The sequence below is a fragment of the Larimichthys crocea genome, chromosome I, assembly GCF_000972845.2.
Source record: "Larimichthys crocea isolate SSNF chromosome I, L_crocea_2.0, whole genome shotgun sequence".
Classification (NCBI taxonomy): domain Eukaryota; kingdom Metazoa; phylum Chordata; class Actinopteri; family Sciaenidae; genus Larimichthys; species Larimichthys crocea.
In genome coordinates, this window is record NC_040011.1 from 24985864 (window position 1) to 25004350 (window position 18487).

Sequence of the window (18487 nt, forward strand, 5' to 3'; positions counted from 1 at the left end):
AAAACTGTAGTTAATTTTCCAGTTCATGACAACTGTACTGAGGTTACATTTCTACATAACTCACCTGTTCAAATTATATTAAGGCTTATTGCTATGCATAATTGAGATTGAGGCCACTTTAATTGACAGGTAGGTACTGTTACAGGTGGTTTGTTTGGCATTCAGCCCGCTTCAGCTAAACCACTGTGCTACGTCTTTCCCAATTTTTGGGTTAGCCAGAAGGCAGGACTGTGACCATGGCGACTAGAGCCACCACACTCTGAGCTTTACTATGGCTCTGCAGAAGGTGACATCCATGTTTTATACTTTAAGTTCTAAAACGTAGAGTTCATTGTTATAGTGCTAACACCTGGACAAATCACACTAAATTTGCTTTACTCCCTTGGGAGTAATACAAGTCATGTAAAGTTGATTTAATGAAAATTTGTAGGTAAAGTTACAGGACAGATACATACAGGCAGACAGAGATTCCTCCTTTATAGTTAGATAACAGATAAAAGTTAATATCAAGTAAATTCAGGAGAATAAGACCCAGAAAACACTAAACCAATCCACTTATTTACTTATTTCAAGCTACCTGCATCCCAGTACATAGGCACAAGGACCCAGCAGAGACAGACACCCCTCTCACCCTGAGGCCTTCTCTTCTTGCCCTCCCACTTCCTCCCTCAAACCCATGTGCTGAAGGAGGAGGTGCAAGGAGGTGGTTTTACCTCAGCATGTGTGTGTGTGTATATATGACTGAAACTGAAAAGTGATCACAAAAGAGTGCAGGGTGTTAGAGAGAATGATGATGGGTTGACCTTTGGAGAGCATCTCACCTAAAAAACCCGGAGAACATGGAAGCCAAAAAGGTCCTCCATTTTGTGCCATCTGGTAAGTTTTACAGGGGTGGAGTGGGGTGAGAAGGTCTTTCATGTTGCAACCCGAGCCAACTGTGTCAAACACGTGGGGAAAGCCTGTGTGCAGCATATGTGTGCTGATAGCATCTATAGATCAGTGTAAACAGGTTTTCATAGCATATGTACTGTATGTACTATTTCCTTTCATTTGTCCGCTTCTTTAGGTGCCTTTTACACGATTTATGTCTTTATCTTTTTGATATTAAACCCACAAAAGATGAGCAAAATGCTTCTATCGCCAGAAGAGCTAGAGAGTCATAAGGAAAGGATATGGGTCAATATTTACAATATGGCAATAAATGGCACATTTGTCTGTCATGGAAGGTTTTTACAGCAGATAGCTTTAGCAAATATTTTTTTAGTAGCACACTTACAATTAAAAAAAAAAGTACAGTGACTTGACTTGTGTAAACGGTTGCAACACAACACTTCTTCTATCATGCCACTTGCAAAATCTAACAACAACACTGGCTATCCAACACATTAGAGCTGAAACAGTTTTCATGAAAGATTACTTTATAGGCAGATTTTCTTCCCACAAATGTCAAACATTAATGGATTCAGCTTTTCTTTGTCTTTTGTGATACAAAACTTGTGGCTTGAAAATGTTACCATGTTAGGAATTACTATTTTATGACACTTTATAGACCAAACTATGGTAACATTTTCTCAGAATAATCCTTCTACAGACTATTTCAACTGTTTAACTTTACCTGTAGATGATTAACAGATTATCTATTGAGTATATGCAATTTATGAATATGAACTGACCAAACCTTAGCCACAGTGAAACCGGGAAACAATTGTTAAATCTCAGTTAATAAGCTACTGAAATGTTACAAATACTCCAAATATAGTGTTACCCAAACTACTAATCAGTTAGTTTAGAAGATAATTGACAGATAATAGTATAATAATAGTTGCCCCACAATAGTAAGGATGTATTTTCTGTTCTTTGCCATTATTGGGTTAAATGTCATACTTGAATTTCCTCAGGTCGAGGATTAAGAAGATTATCTACAGAAAAATGTCTAATATTCTACCCTGGCAACTTTCAAGTCTTTCCACTCTCATTGAAGCCATTCTCTGGTTGATGATAATGTGTCACAATAATGTTACAAATCCGTAAGTGAGAATTAAAACTCAGGTCAGGTGTGTACTTTGGCTTGTAAACTATGACTTGTGTGGCTACAATTACTGTTGGTCCAGTAGTCGTATTCATCATGCCGGAAAAACAAACATCAGGACGTCTTTATCGGGATCCTTTGAGGTGTTGAGGTGAATTGAGCTGTAGTTCCTGCTTCCTGCTATTTGCTTTATTTCAATATGTGAATGTGTACATTGCGACTTACAGTGAGTACACACTGTTCATGGCACAGCTGCTCACACGCTGATTAGGTTGATTAAGCTTTACCAGGAGAGTTTTATAGAGTTTATAACATAGCCCAGAATAGGTTTTCCTACAATGCATAAAACTGCAAAGCAGACCTTCTGCAATGTCTCCTCACATTCACCAATACCATGTCCCTTCTGCCTTGATAGTTTGACCTTGTACAATTCAGCTTTGTAGCTTGGTGCACTTGTTTCCACAGACCCAACACAGAGTCTGCTGTTTCCTATTGCTCAAGGACACTCTCTGCCCACACATAGCAGGGTGACAGGGATTAATAAAACATGCATAAAGCTTTAAGTTAGTCTTGATAGCTTGTTAGGAATCACATAAAATCACTAGCATTAAGAGTTGGTTGGTTTGGTTTGTCAGCGTTGGAATGGATGAACTAGTAGAGGTGCATTTGATGACAATCATGAATACGTTTGTCTGACGCACACATATTCAATCATATTCAATTCACTTTTTAAATCAGAGATAAACAGCAACCAGGGCATCTTTTTCTTGAGTAATGTGACATATTTTTGGCAGAATTGCCAATAGCTCGACAAAGCACAACCATAGTCTTTTGGAAACAGAATACCAACTGAGATCCAGACACATATCTCTCACCTATTATGTCGAGCGAATGGTAGAGCATTTTTATATGATAGGTAAGGATTAGCTGGTCACCCTGAATCACATTGAAATGGATAAATATACATCTCAATGTTTCAAGAAGAGAAAGGAGGATTATGACAACATATATTAGGCATAAATCAAGTGACATGATAGGGATAGTAGGGATAGGGACATATTTTTTAACTTTACGTGCCTTTAACGAAACAACATTAAAGAAATTAATCAAAACCTATTTTGCAATAGTTCACACGCAGGGTCAGGGTGAAAGGGAAAGGGGAAGGGGAAGGAAAAAAAGAAAAACAAGACTTGACTTTCACTTCTTTCACTGTCAGTTTGTTGTGTAAAGAAATCAGTTTGCGTGCTGACAGGAAATCCACAGACACGAGCTGTCGTAACCCACAGGCCTAGAGAAAGGATGTATATTTTACAGCAACACTTTTAACACTCTAAGAAAGACTATAAGAAAGTCCGTAACACTTGTACTATAGCAGTCTGTACTGAATGAATGGTGACACAGAGAGACACTTTTTACTTGTGAAGGACAAATTTATGTCTTGTAACTCCACCGTTGGATCTGGCAAGATATATCATTCACTATTGTTGATCATGCTGCTGATGAGACATAATTCTATTTGCAAAAACTTGACCTTTATCTTTATGAGACAAGACTGTAAAGGTCTCAGTTTGGCAGAAGACGTCGTTCTCCACAGGCCTGCTTCTGGTACAAACAACTCTTTGCATAAACTGTGAGGCACCCTGTTGTCTCTGCAGACTCCTGTGAAGTGGAGGAGACATGGGAATGTTTTGTCTAATCTGATTTGAGATATGGCCTTGCTCAGGAACCCCGGAGCAAATCTCAGCCTCAGGCAAGGAAAAGCTCATCTATACAGCTGCAGCAGCGTCTCACAGATACATGACCGCCTATACAAACATCAGACACAGCTGGTGTCAGATTTTTGTTGTAACTGAGAGCGAAGGGGATCTCTTTTCAGCTTCTCAGCACATGTCATTTTTCATTGTCCTCTTCAACACCCCCACAATAACTGACTCAATTTACAAATTCATATCATATAATGTGTCACATTATTTTAAAGGCCTTCAGTGTCTGAAAAACTGTATGTCACATTGCCACTAATGATTCAACAAGCTCGGATGTTAAGGATAATTCGCTTTTTAAATATCAAATTTTGATTTCTGCTTGCAAAATCTGGCACTGTGCGATACGGCCAGTTAAAAGGATTGAAATTTTTCTGCAGGGTAGAAGCTTTTTTTAGTGAGAGCTACTGCTGCATAGGTCAGACATAACAGGGTCAAACTGTGTCAGTCAACATGGAGTCCTGTTACACACGGTTTTATCACCATATAACTGTTTAATAAAAAACAATTTGCAAGGTAAGGATTTCAGTAAACACATTCAATGTTTTAAAAACATCTAATCTATTTGTTATGCTGTTGGTATGCCTTGGTTGCCTGTGGATTTAAGGCACTGACCGTGTGTGTGGCTGGTTTGTATCTCGCCTAGACTTTTTTTGCATTGCGTTCCCCATCTATCTCTCTACCTTTAATTCCTGTGAGTTATACATTGTATTTTCCTAGAAGTAGTCAAATTTAGATTGAGTGTAAAATTACTGAAATCAGCCTGTAAAATACTCACAGTACTGTAGAAACCCAGCTTGTTAAATCCCAAATCTGACTTGACTTCCGTGTCCTCAATGGTAGCAACACATATTATAGAATAAAATAGAATAGAATAGAAAGCTTTTATTGTCATTGTACAACAGACATACTGCAAGCACAACGAAATTACAGGAGGCTTCAACGAGGTGCTGGTCCTAATATAGGTAATATGAAGACAAACAATGGCAGATAAAAGGTTTGGTTTTTGCACTATAATAAAGTTTACATGTAATCTAATTCAAACTTTCAGCACCAGCCAATCACTATACTGTTCATATGGGCAGACAGCTGTTTTTAGCTTTAATAAAAACAATTGAGATCACAACATATATATATATATAATAACATTGAACAATTAATTCTGGTCAATTCTATGTTTTGTTAACACAGAAAGTCAACTTTCCATGATGAGGTTGAGGATTGCAAGCCAATACAAACAATAATGAAACCTTTATGTGTGAAATATTTCAGAATAAAAATGGAGCATTGAGTTGTGTAAATATCAGATTTGTCTTTGCCCCTACAGATGCTCCATCGACCGGGAGGTCCAAGAATGGATATGTTTTCCAAGAGATGGGTGCGTAGCTGCAGTGATACATTTAATATTTACATTTATTGCTTTTCTCTGCATGGATCCTGCTCTTTTATGCAGTTGATATGATCTGGTCTGTAGTTTTCCAGTAAAGGTACTAGGAAGAATACAGCAGATTTTCCACATGTAAATTTATTGCAGCAGTTATTTATGCTAATTCATGCTTCTCACTGCTCACTGATGACCCATTTCACATGCTGGTGGGCACAGCCTGTCCCTTCGCTGGTGTGTTGTGAGGTTAATTAACGGGTAAATAACAAGGCTGATGATCTCGGAGTCAATGATGGGAAGAGGGAATAATCATAGCTCAAAGCTTTGCTCATGAAGGGTTAAGGTTAATTCTCTAACTCTGTGGCTGTTTCTTTCTCCCCCTCATAAAACTTGCAATCGAGATGCCATATTTATCTTCTATACAATTAAGGAATTTACGAGGGGCTGCTATTGTTATATTGCTGCATGTCTGGTTTAAGGGGGATTTTTTATTGGGTCTCTCTTTCTCCCTCTTGCTGTGTGCTTGTCAACAGATGGCAGAGTAGTGGGAGGCAAAAATAGATTGTCCCTTACTGGAGACACTGTTAATGTGCCTTGCATAGCATCTTAACCTTGATACAAAGTACAGTTTTATCTCACAGTGAGGTTCCTCTATGGAATGGTTATTATTGTTACTGCTTTACAATTTTATGTGATTCCCTCAGCTGCAAAGTGAATTTTAACAAAGAACTACAGACAAAAACAGAAGTTAACAGTGCCGTATGTAACATATGTATGTCAATACTTAACTGTGACCATTTGTGTTTTGTTCACAGAGCTGCAGGATGGGGCACAGGAGGATTGTGAGCAAGATTCACCTGTCTCTCATAAGGACATATATGAAAACCAGATCCAGATCAGTGTTTCAGGTGTGGTTCAAAAGTACAGATGAATGACTCAATGCTGAGTGTTATTAGGTTGTATCCTATTCATGTGATTTCCATTGTCTAAGATTATCTTGCGGCCTCTTCAACTCTGCCTCCCTGTATTATAACAACTGAAACAAACATCACCAACATGAATTGGCAGCAAGTGATCTGCTCTCTTTAACTATCAATACTAGAGAGAACAAATTCTATACTTTAGTCCTTTATTTTCAAGAATAATTTGCGATCATGTTTAAAAATCTTGTCCATTTATGAATTTCCATGTGCCTTTTATTTGCAGGTCCTGACTGCCCTGAGTTTGGGCTTTTAAACACAACAAGAAAAGTAAGATTGATTTTCCAGTCACCCTCTCTGTGCTATGTCGTAATAATCACCACAGATATACAACAGAAAAGCAGCACTTTACTATTTCTATTACAACTAAATATACACAGAGAAGAGCACGCTGTACTAAATGTGTGTGGATTTACTTGCTGTTGGGCAATAAAATCAGAAAACTAACCTTTAACATTTAATTTACACTGTGACATTATTACATCATCAATCAAATATCTCTTGTTCTTGGCTCACACTAGTATGTGAAGCCAATGAACTTCCAGGAGGAAGTGCGCGCCCACAGAGATCTGGATGACTTCCTGGCTCAGGCAAGCATCCTTTTAGATGAAAAAGCCACCACTCTGGATGAGGTCCTCAGGCGAATGTTAACTCATATGGTGGAGGATGGCCACGGGAGCTGTGATGCAGACGAGGTCATGAACTCACTGTTCACAGACGCAGGAGGGAAGGAGTTTAATGGTGAGCAAAACATATTAGAAGTTCACTCTGAAGCACTCTGAGATTAAGTGTTTCCTTCAGAGGCTGCTTGATGTGTCAACATTAAAGCTTTTTTTTTGGCTGTTTATTGCAATGTTTTTATCCTCCTACAGTTCACCTTCTGTCAGAGACCATTCAAGGTGTGACTGCTACTTCCACTGGCATTCGTTACCAGCAGTCCTGGCTTTGTATTCTGTGAGTTTATCTACAATAATATTTATATGAAGCGGTGTTATTTTGACTCATTCATTCAGCCTCCAGATTCCTAGAGGAATGTTGTGGAAATCTCCCTCTGGGTGGTTAATCTGATTGCACAGAGACAACACACAAAACATCTTTCCACTGGAAAATATTGTTTTGCCTTCAGTAGAGGGTGTTCTAATTTATACTTGCCAATACAGAATGCTGCGCAATCAATCAGTTATAGTGTTGTAGTGATTCAAAATAAATGATTTGTCTATCAATTCAGCTCCAATGTCAGAAACCTGCAGAGACGCCATGTCTGCATTGCTCGCCTGGAGAGGCCACAGAACTGGGGCACCAACTGCTGCGAGACTCGATATGTCATCCTCATCCTGGCCCCTCCTAGAACGGTAAGGACCAACTCTCAGTTCTTCTTTTCAAAACTACTTCTCTTTCAGCAATCTGGTATATAAGTGATGAAGCTGAAATTATTAAGCAGCTACTTTATAAAGGAAAAATGCCAAAAATGTACTACTTTTAGTTTCTTACATGTGTATATTTGCTGTCTTTCCGAGTTTTCTAATGGGGCAAACTCATGACTGGATTCAAGCAAAAGAGAATTTTCAGTATTTTATGGGCCAAACAAATAATTGAGAAAATAATAGCAAGATTAATCAATAATAAAATTCATTATAATCATTATGATCATGCTTTTGAGAATCCACAATCCTAGAGAATGTTTAAAAAGTGACCCTCCATGACATTGTGAAACTGAAAAGCTGTATTAAAGTTGTGCTTCATCTTTAAAGAATCCCCTTTCCAGCATTCCTGTGCTGTTATGGATCATAGCGATATTTGGAATGCATTGAAAATATCAAATAATTTGAAGAATATATCTAAATAGACAGAACTTCAACTTTCTCTTCTTCCTTTTCAGAAAAGCACCAAGACGGCCATTGAACTCAGTCGAACATTTTCCACAATGTTCTCTGACATTTCATTCAGGCAGAAGCTACTGGAGGCGAAGACCCAGCAGGAGTTCAAACAGGAGCTGGTCTACCAGCGACAGCAGCTCTCCATGGTCACTGAGAAGCTGGTCGTAGAGGAAATAGAGGATTCAGATCCACGTAGAGGAAAATCACTTCAGGTGTGAAAGCAGACAGTGATATGGTGACTGTGTGCTGTAATCAGTGACATAGTGGATTTATGTTATATAACTATAGAACAACAGTAATGCTTAAAAAGCATGAACTTTATAAGCTAATATACACCAATACGGAAACAGTCTAATAAGGAGTTGTTACTTGTAAAACCAGCATTTATATTCTTTACTGTTAGCCATCCACATGTGGATACCACCCTCGAATTTTCCCACTCTGCCCAGGCATATAAAGATGTGATGCAGTAAAGTAAAGTAGTCGAGCCAGATTATCTGATTATATTGTTTCCACACTCTATCAGCCAGGCCTGAGGAATGAGAAGCAGCTGGGCAACAGACTGAGAGAAAGCTGCCAAGTCTGCCATGGCTCTGGCAGCAGAATGTGTGTAGCTCCATGTAATGATAAAGTACTTCATTATGTCCAGTCTTTAAATTAAGAGGAAATGTGTGCACTCAGCAGGGGGACGGGCTGGTTGGACATGAGGGAACACCCAAGAGAAAGCATGTGTTTGGATTGTAAAAGTACGAAGTTAACAACAGGTTGTGGCTACACCCTGATGTCCTGTACAATTTTAAAGCAGAAAATTTTAATTTAAAAACATTTCAATGCAGGTTTGCTGCTGCCAAACCAACCCTTTAATGTATTTGGCAATTCCAAAACTGCATAATACAAAAGCAACCTGTGATAAGATGTCATGATGGCTCTAGAGTTGCAAAATCCTTGCTTTAGTATCATAGACCACTGTCCAGTGCAGCATCTAAAGCTTTAAATGATGGATCTGTCACCCAAACAGCTAGATTGTATTTCATCTTCACAATGGTACCTGAAGCAACTTATCCCAACTACAGTGTCATTTTCCAACAGTGCCAAATCAGTTAGTCTTAAAGCACAGTGTATGAAAATCAGGATTAGAATGTACAACAAACAACAACCTGTTGTCATTCACCAGTTTAGGTGCCAACTGCACACACCTGATCCAATATTGTTACCCTGATTAAATCTTGTACAGTACAAGCTGTTGCCTGGTCACATTGGTTCTATGGTCGCAGGTGGAACAAGGTCTCACAATCACCCTGTTGTTACTGTTCCTTAGTGGATGTGAGGCTCCTGCCCCTGTGCTAATTGATTGGCTCTCAGCATATTCCGAATCACTGAATTAGATGGTCCCATAAGACAGTTCTCCAACTAGTCATAACACTAGAGCCGTGATTAAATATAATCCTTCAAATTGACTGAAGTGACCACTGGCCTTGATGAAATTCTGTCTTTTTCCTCACAGTGCATAGATTTCTTTAAAGCTGGAAAAGGTGTTTATGATGATCTCCGTCGCAGACTTCCCCTCTACCCTTCAGACTTCACAGATGGTATTAACATTGTCTTGTATTAGGTACTACGTGCGAACAAATCTATTTAGCTGATTTTTTAAAACTACAGAAGCATGACATTTCTTCTTTAGAAGTCATACTTTAAAGAACTCCAAGTTTTTGGGCTGCCTTGAGCATTCTGGTTCTTGTAAGTTTAATAACCTTTTAAATTATCCATCAAGGTATAACTGGGAAGGACCGCTGTCTGCTGAAGTATACTACCACTGCTATTTTTCTCTACATTGCCATTCTGCTGCCTGCTATTGCCTTTGGCTCACTGAATGACGAAAGCACAAGGGGAGAGATAGGTAAGGACTCATCTCTATATTGTTTTGGTCTGTATATTATATCATTCATTATTTAATCTAGAGCTTATAAAGGTACTGACGTTTTGCTGTTTGTCTTTTGACAGATGTTCAGAAGACCATTGTTGGCCAGAGCATTGGAGGAGTGATCTACTCTTTGTTTGCTGGATCACCACTTGTCATTCCACTGACAACTGCACCACTGGCCATTTTCATAAGCGGTATGTATTGCGTCTGACTATTTAAACAAGGAGATCAGAGGCCACGTTATTTCTTTGGGGTTTTTTTACTATCAGGTTAATTAATCTGTACGACACACCAACTCCAAACAGAAACAGAAAAACTCAGCATGTCAATACAGCAAATGCATTGCAATTCAAGCTTGATGCTGATGCTTAACCAGCTTTAAACAATCAAGTAGTAGTATCCAGGTTGACAGGTGACACCTCTTTGGGTTGTCTGATGCTAAATATGTTTGTCTTGACACTTTGTTGCTTGCCCACTGTCAATTATGACCAAATTTTGCAGCTTTACCAGTCTGTACACCATAGACTGCCGCCTATCCAATACATTCTCATCACATAGGTAAATATAGCACCATTAATATGGCTAACCAGTAATAGAGAAACAGAGAAGCACAGTTTTATGAACTGTCTTCCAGTCTTTATGAGATCTTTAAAATCTACTTGGGAAACCATTTCCCTCTCATTTATAAATGGAAACTCTTTACAAGAAAGAGAATGAAGTGTTTGTAAATGTTATTAATTATAATAAAATGTATGTAGGCATTTGTGCCAGAGTGTGTCCTTATGTATGTTTGTTTTAGTCATCAGGGGCATCTGTGATGACTACGATCTCGACTTTGACGCTTTCTATGCCTGCATTGGTTTATGGAACAGTCTGTTCCTCATCCTAGGAGGCTTATTTAATGTCAGCCTGCTGATGAAACTCTTCAAACGGTGAATACACAACACCACTCTCAGACAACATTAGTTCCAGTGACAAATCACAGACAGAAGCCCCACACTTGTAATATATGTAACTAGCCGTGTGGCCATGAGGTCACTGATAAGAGAAGACACATCTGTTATGACTCCTTGTTTTCAGCCATAATTATTAATTTTGTTTAATGTACAATCTCAATATCTGGGCCATCATTTCACCTTGAATGGACTGTTATGTCTGTGCCTGTATAAATCATTCTTATTTATTTTCCAGCTCAACAGAAGAAGTCATTGCATTGTTCATCTCCATAGCATTTGTCGGGGATGCAGTGAAAGGCACTGTCAAAAGTAAGTCCAGCCAAGGTCAGACTACATTAAACATGTTTTGAATGCCTCTGCAGCAGAGCCATCTGTTCACACTGCAGGGGAAAGTCTAAATGTCCCGCCAATTGTTTGTTTTAGGTAATGTAGCCCAACAAATACACATATCCATCATGGAGTCTTTAGAGGAAAAGCAAGCATGAAATCAAACAAGGCACCCCTGTGTGTTGTGGAAAAATAGACAATATATTGTAGATATAATGCAGTCTTTCACGTTGCTTTTGTTTATATATTTTTTTCCCCCACAGGGTTTGTCATAAGACAGAGAATAAATAAATGAGCATATGATGGTTGCTTTAAAGCTTTCTTCCTTTATTCTTTAAGCCTCAGGCTTCTCTCTTTAAGCTCAAGCAAACTGAGCAATGCCTGTATCTGTTGTGCTGCTTGAATAAAATACTGAGATGACAAGATAGCACTGAAATTCTAAGATGCTACAGTCTGTACTGAGTGTCATGTGAAATGGACATTAAGTATGTTTTGTTCTTGATCAATTTTGCATTTTATTGGTGAGATCCCCAAAGAGACCTTTTTAGCTATTACAGGAAAAATATGCAGCAATACTGTGGTGAACAAATCAGAATTTATTTGACCAAATAACAAAATAAATATTGCATTTAAGTAGAAAGGTATTTTTAAAAATTATTTCATTGTTTTTTCCCTTTCTTCTTTTGCCCATACTTTGATAGTTTTTCAGCACTTCTACCATGGGCCCACACTGGCAACCACAAACAGCACATTGGTGCTCCAGCAGATAACCGAGATTCTAGAGAAGACGAAGAACCAGACGGGACACATGCTTGGTGATCATAATGGAACTGTTTTAGTGACGGGACATGAAGGAGATCATGCTTTAATCTCTCTGCCTGCATCTCTGGTGTTGTGCACAAGAGAAAGGCCCGTCCTCTGTCTGCTGCTCATGTTGGGGACTTTATGGCTGGGTTACGCCCTGTACCTCATCAAGAGGAGGTATGTTGACTTACTGGAATGTTTAATTAAATATTTAAATATCATGATATTTTCATCCTGCAGTAACATAATATAAAGTAACATAATTAACAAGTGAAAGTCCTGGATTTAACTATTTTAGTATTATTGGCAATAAGTGTCAGTCATCATAGACTCATGCTGTGAAGGGAAGCATTGTTGAAACCCACAGAACTTTATCTTAACTTACAACAAAAAAGTATAAAAGTAAAGTAAAAGTATCAAAAGTAAAGGTAGTCACAATTAACGTATTACAATTATATATGTATTAATCTGTAAAACAACTAGCTGTAGTGGAGTTAAAAGTACATTTCCCTTTATAGAATGGAAGGATTTTTATTCCACTATATTAAACTGACAGCTGTAGATGTAGATTAAGATTTAAGATGTAATAAAATAAAATATGATGCATGGTTATTCAGTGAATAAATCAGCAGTAAATAAAACATCTAGAATCAGCTCCACCTCTACCAGTTACATTAAATGCTGCTTACACGATACATCAGTCATAATAATCCAATAATACATGAACTGGAGTATAATTTTACTTTTATTTAAAAGGTCTGACTACTTTGTATATTTAGTTGTGTAAATGTAATAAGTAACTTTCCACCACTGCATGTAGCTTCACACAGCTTGTATGAACTTAGGCAGGCCTGAAAAAAAATTACATCCCTGGAGTCAGACAAAAGGTTATAAATCAGCAGCAATGATTTCCACCCTTCGGGTATAATAATGTAATACCTGAGATAGATAAATAGGATATTGCCATTGTGTATTTCCACATCTGACTCCTTGGAAGTCATTGTTCTTCGCCCTCATTGGCAAACTTTCAGTACATGACACTGAGTGTGAAAAAATAATGATTGTAAATATAGTCGTAAAACATGTGTGTTGGGCAAATGTTGAAATATGTGTCACTTCTTCCTCCCACAGCCCGTATCTGAATGACAAAATCAGAGAGGTGGTGTCTGACTGTGCTTTGCCTATCTCTGTGGTGATATTCTCCTTCATTGGCTCTTACCTTTTCATCGACATACAGCGTGAGTACAGATCTCTCAAATAAAATGACTGATAGAAGAGTACCTTCGAGACTTTACGCCACAATTTTGGCACAGAGCACCTTCCACTGTTTATAAATCCTCTGTTGAAGGGGGGAAGAAAAGGAAAATATTTGCTTCTAGTGTGCTTTTAACACAGCATGGGTTTTAAATCTATGTCGCAAAGACTCTGGGTTGAACGTTGCTCAAATAAAGCTTACAAGCAGCAAAGTTATGTAATGTTTTCATTGTTGTTAAAAATGTGATGAAACTCATGAATCTTATGCTTCTATTAGTTCCTGTATTCAGTGTCCACGATGGCCGGATCTTCAACTTCCCTCCATTTGAAAAGCTGTCAGGAATGAACACATTGAGTGCAGTGGGGCTGGGTTTCCTCCTTGCGTTGCTCATCTTTATTGACCAGAACATTGTCATCTCACTCACACATGTACCAGAACACAAGTAAGACCAAGTATTTCCTTCAAAGCATTTGTTATTTATTGTACAAATCTGGAAAATGGTCATATTGTATCATTATGTTCATTTTTATTGCCAAAAATGGCTAATAGTAGCTCCTAAAAAGAAGTACTGCTGCAGTCTCTAATAAAAAAATCTGTTTGAAACTTGTGTGTGTGAACGTACCAGGTTGCTAAAAGGCACAGCATTCCACTGGGACTTAATGCTGACTGGCTTCATCAACATCCTCATGTCCTGTCTGGGGTTGCCATGGATGCATGCTGCCTTCCCCCATTCCTCCCTACACGCCCGTCAGCTGGCCAAAGTGGAACAGCACGTAGAAAACGGACACCTCTACACGACGTGAGTAAAGTTAAAACAAGGATGAAAAACCAGGCAGAGCTTTGAAAGACATCCAGCCTGTGGCTTTTCTCCCTTCTGTTTGAGGCTTTTAACAGTGGTTTAGCTTGACAGACCATGCTCTGATTGTATTATATATATATATATAGATAATCGTATATATATATATATATATATATATATAATAATATATTACATATCGATATGGGAAGATAAAATATCTCTTCTATCTCCTATACGGCCTCTCTTCAGCCAGTGGTCAAACCAAAACACCAACAAAACTCCATCAACGGCAATGTTAATGCTGTTTGCTCAATGTGTACTCCACGCTGTTTTTGCTCCTCTACCGGGTATTCGCTTTGGGTAGTTTCCATTTGATAACATATTTGAGGTAAATCATTTTCATTTAGCTGAAAAAACCCGGTTCAAAAATCTTCAACTACATCTATCCCAATGACAACAACAACTGAGGGTTAACACAATGACTGAAGGCATCAGAAAGAAAAAGAAATGTTTTGTTTATTTCTTGTGAAATGCATAAGCTGGCAACTTGTCTTGGATGTACCCCACTTCTTGGTCAGTGTCATCTGATTGGCTCTAGCTCCCCTATGATCCCTGATGAAGATAAATAGTTATGGAAAATGTTTGGATGGATGGATCTTGTGAAGTTTTTTCTCTTTTCTCTACTTTCACCATCTAAGATGTAAAAATCTCTCTTTGCAAAAACTCTTTGGTTGACAATCCAATTGACACTGAGGCCATGACTTGTGATCAGGGGTTAGAAGCGACCACTGTTCTACATTACTTATGAATTAAGAATAAATTAACAAAGTATTGTAGATGTTCTGAAATGTTGAAGTGTTGAATGAAGTGTTAATTGCTTTCCTCTGCTTTTGTGTCAAACAGTATTGTCAGTGTGAAGGAGACACGTCTGACCTCGCTGGTGGCGAACATCCTGATTGGCCTGTCTGCTTTCATGCTGCCCATTCCTCTGCAGTGGATCCCCAAGCCTGTCCTCTATGGCCTGTTTCTCTACATCGCAGCCACTTCACTTGATGGAAACCAGATGGTGGACCGCATGGCCCTGCTGCTTAAAGAACAGGTGAGCAGGAAGGACACCGCAGTTTGATTGGTTGGTCTGTTTGCTTGTTTGTATCTGCTAGTTTGTCTTTCATATTTCTCTATAACAGCAAACAGTGCACTGTTGACAGCATGAATCACAATATCATAAAATATCTTATTGTAACGTGAAAAAGATCTGGTAAAAATGAGAGTATGGTGGCAGCAATACCCCGCTGTTTAAACCAGACTGGACAGACAGCCAATCCACCTTTATTTTAACAGAACAAAATATGAACCGAAATGTCACTTTAAACTGATTTTAACCACATTATTCTCACACTTCTAGACCTCCTATCCTCCCACCCACTATATTCGCCGTGTGCCTCAGAGGAAGATCCACTACTTCACGGGGGTCCAGATGATCCAGCTAATCATCCTGTGTGCGTTTGGGATGTATCCTCTGCCCTACATGAAGATGGTCTTCCCCCTTCTGATGATCCTGCTGGTCCCTGTCAGGTAAGATGACCTAGGCCAACAGGGGGCAGAGTGGGACCATGGGAACTAACAACCAACACAACAGTGTCTGCATAGAATTAGATTCATGCTGAGCTGTTTTTAAAAGGGGCACTCCACTGAGTTTACATATGGAGATCAGTTTACTAGTCAGGTGATATCATCAGGGTTATCTCAGCTTGCGCTTGGAAGCTGCAAAGCTTTCCAAACTGGAGTTTGAAAGACTTCAGATGTTCAAAAATAGTAAGAATTGATGTTTGGGTCTTTTTGTCTGAGGGACTATTTCTGTGTAACTGCACAGTATCATCTGATACCTATCTGTGTTTTTATCTCAGGACCAGCCTGCTTCCCAGAATAATCGACGCCAAGTATCTGGATATCATGGACTCCCAGCACATGTAGAACAACAGAGCGACCCTATGAAAACATATATTTTCTCCAGCTGGAAGGGAAACAGACTCAGAACTCAATGATTGTGTTACTAACTAAATGAAATGCATTTGGACTGCAAGCTTTCGATGCGAGTGCTCTGCTGGTGACTGAAACGACCATTTACACCCATCATTTTCTTTGCCACTGTAAAAAAAATGCTTTGTCCACCACACATTTATCAATGTAGCCGACTTTCATATGTAAGATTCCTACATCTTTATATTACTTCTGTTTTACTGCTTCTGTTCACACACAGACACATCTGTTTTGAGCTGTCAGAGACATGTTTTGTAATATTTAAAATAAAATGTTAATCATTTTAATTAATTTATGCATGATATCGCTTAATAGAGAGCTATTTGGCCGTTGTCCTACTTGGTTTTAAAATGTGATATTGATGCAGGGTTTCACCACCAGAAAACAATCCATAGGGGGAGTCATTTCTAGGAGTTAAAAACATGTTGAAGCCAAGTATCACAAGATGTTCCAGATGTTAAGATGTGAAAAACTGCTATTTTTGTTGATAATTGGCTCTGTACATTGTAAATTTTGGTATTAAATCAAACTGTTAAGCAATTAAAGCCCTTTAAAGGATCTGAGTGAACATTTCTTATTATACTGAACTCCAAAGGTAAGATACTTAACATGCACCAGCAGTTGTTGATACTGTAGGTAACAGCGCCTGCTCAAATACCATCATACACAGCATCAGCACAATGTCATCCTTTATTGAGCTGAGACGACTGACAGTTGTAAAGAGCTGGTTGTTACGTTTGTCCAACAGGTGGCAGTAGAAGCTCATCTTCATGATAGTTTGAGATCAGGCCTGGGTGATGATAAATGTGCACTCACCAGTAAAAAATGAACCAGATTCATATCAGCCAGTATAAGAAACTGGAATAATGAAGTTAAGATTGGACAGATATAAACCATAAACAGTGTTCCCAAAACCACCTTTTGTTGCGTGTTGCTCTAATTTAAATGCATTCTGCTGCCTTTGAATGTGCTCAAAATTGTTATTCCGCCATTAATCCATTAACTGCTTCATCTGGACTGTTTTTCTGACATGTAACAACTGTCTATGCTTAGCGCCTTGATTATATTTGCAGGAACAAAGCACCCAACTGTTTGTTTGCGCCCCCTGGCAAACAAAAGCAAGCTCCTTTTCACGTTGTGCTACAACAAAGCAGCGAACACAATTATCATCTGTGGCTGCGTGGCTGAAAATATAATCATTAGTGCAGCAGAAGAAAAGAGTCTGTTGTAATTCACATTCAATAATTTGGACTAAAACTGAGCAAAGAAAAGAGCCTTTGTATAAATGAACCCAACGTGGAAGGCACCGTGTGAATGTCTGCTTTTCTTAATATATAAAGACAAAAAAAAATGACTGGTATGATCAGATTCAAATTATCAGTTTAGAAACACTAAACTGTGACACTAAACGCTGTGAAAGACATTTGCATTTAACATCTTCATTGTCCGTTTAAGAACTGACACTGCGACCGTGGCACCAAACAGGAGCGTAATTCAACAGAATAACTACAAATTGACCTGATCACTGCGTCCACCTTGTGTCTACTTTTAACAGTCTACACAGAAAGTAGAAGGAAGTGTAAGAATTTATTTTAAATGATTGTACAAAATCAAAGATGAGGCAAAAAAAGCAAGACGGAGAGTTTTGAGGTTGAAAATAGACCCTGATGATCTTCCTGTGTAGCCCTTTAGTCCGGGTCTGATAGCACGCTGAGCCAACTGTGGGCTCAAGTATAAAAATACAACCAATCCTTTGACTCTGCTGAGATTGGCTCTCTGAAGGGTTGAATCCCGTAAAAAAAAAAAGGTAGAGAGATGACGCGACTATCACCATAGAGATACATCCACCTCTTCATCCACCATAGAAATGCTGCCAATTAATATGCGATCACAAAAACTGTATATATCGTGTATATCTCTCTGCCACTTACACATAACACCCCATCCTGATCCATGGTGAATAATTTGTGCTCTTGTCTGGGCAGGTGGAGCCCAGCGTCTTCATTAGTTGTGGGTTTCCTCCACAGTGTTCGAGTGTTCTCCATGTGTTGCCTTGTCTACCTGTAGACAGAGTCTATGTGCTCTTAATTCCCTGGAAGCCGCAGAAGTTCCAGCGTTTCTCAAGACTGGCTCCGACACCAGTCAACTCCTGTCTGAAGGTGCAGGGCAGCCGAGAAAGAAGAGCCTCCACCTCACCGGGGTTGATCTACGGACACGCACACATAACACAGGCAAGAGAAGCTGTCACACAAATAAGCTTCTCACGCATTTAAATTATCAAACATTTCTCCACTATTCACACCTCTGCTCTCCATTTTCATCATGCTCACACACTGTTCTCATACAAGTGTCAAG

The 18487-nt window shown here is 38.8% G+C and overlaps 2 protein-coding genes across 4 annotated transcripts in view; one reads left to right on the plus strand and one right to left on the minus strand.

The window, feature by feature from the left end:
* Positions 1-702: 702 nt before the first annotated feature.
* LOC104927922 (sodium bicarbonate transporter-like protein 11) lies at positions 703-16690 on the plus strand. Its single transcript, XM_027286961.1, has 20 exons — positions 703-876; positions 5117-5167; positions 5989-6081; positions 6380-6423; positions 6675-6894; positions 7026-7107; positions 7382-7505; positions 8033-8242; positions 9535-9619; positions 9802-9927; positions 10032-10145; positions 10751-10883; positions 11143-11216; positions 11936-12215; positions 13170-13276; positions 13570-13735; positions 13919-14092; positions 14996-15191; positions 15498-15667; positions 16000-16690. Exons 1-20 carry the CDS (start codon positions 840-842, stop codon positions 16064-16066), a joined length of 2553 nt encoding a protein of 850 aa, XP_027142762.1. The 5' UTR covers positions 703-839; the 3' UTR covers positions 16067-16690.
* A 171-nt stretch (positions 16691-16861) lies between these two features.
* LOC104927929 (ecto-NOX disulfide-thiol exchanger 2-like) overlaps positions 16862-18487 on the minus strand; it is a 161224-nt gene continuing 159598 nt past the window's right edge. For all 3 annotated transcript variants that reach the window (XM_027284241.1, XM_027284239.1, XM_010742120.3), the window contains one exon: positions 16862-18338. In XM_027284241.1, coding sequence (XP_027140042.1) covers positions 18207-18338 — 132 coding nt within the window. In that variant the 3' untranslated portion in view covers positions 16862-18206. The remainder of the gene's footprint in view (positions 18339-18487) is intronic.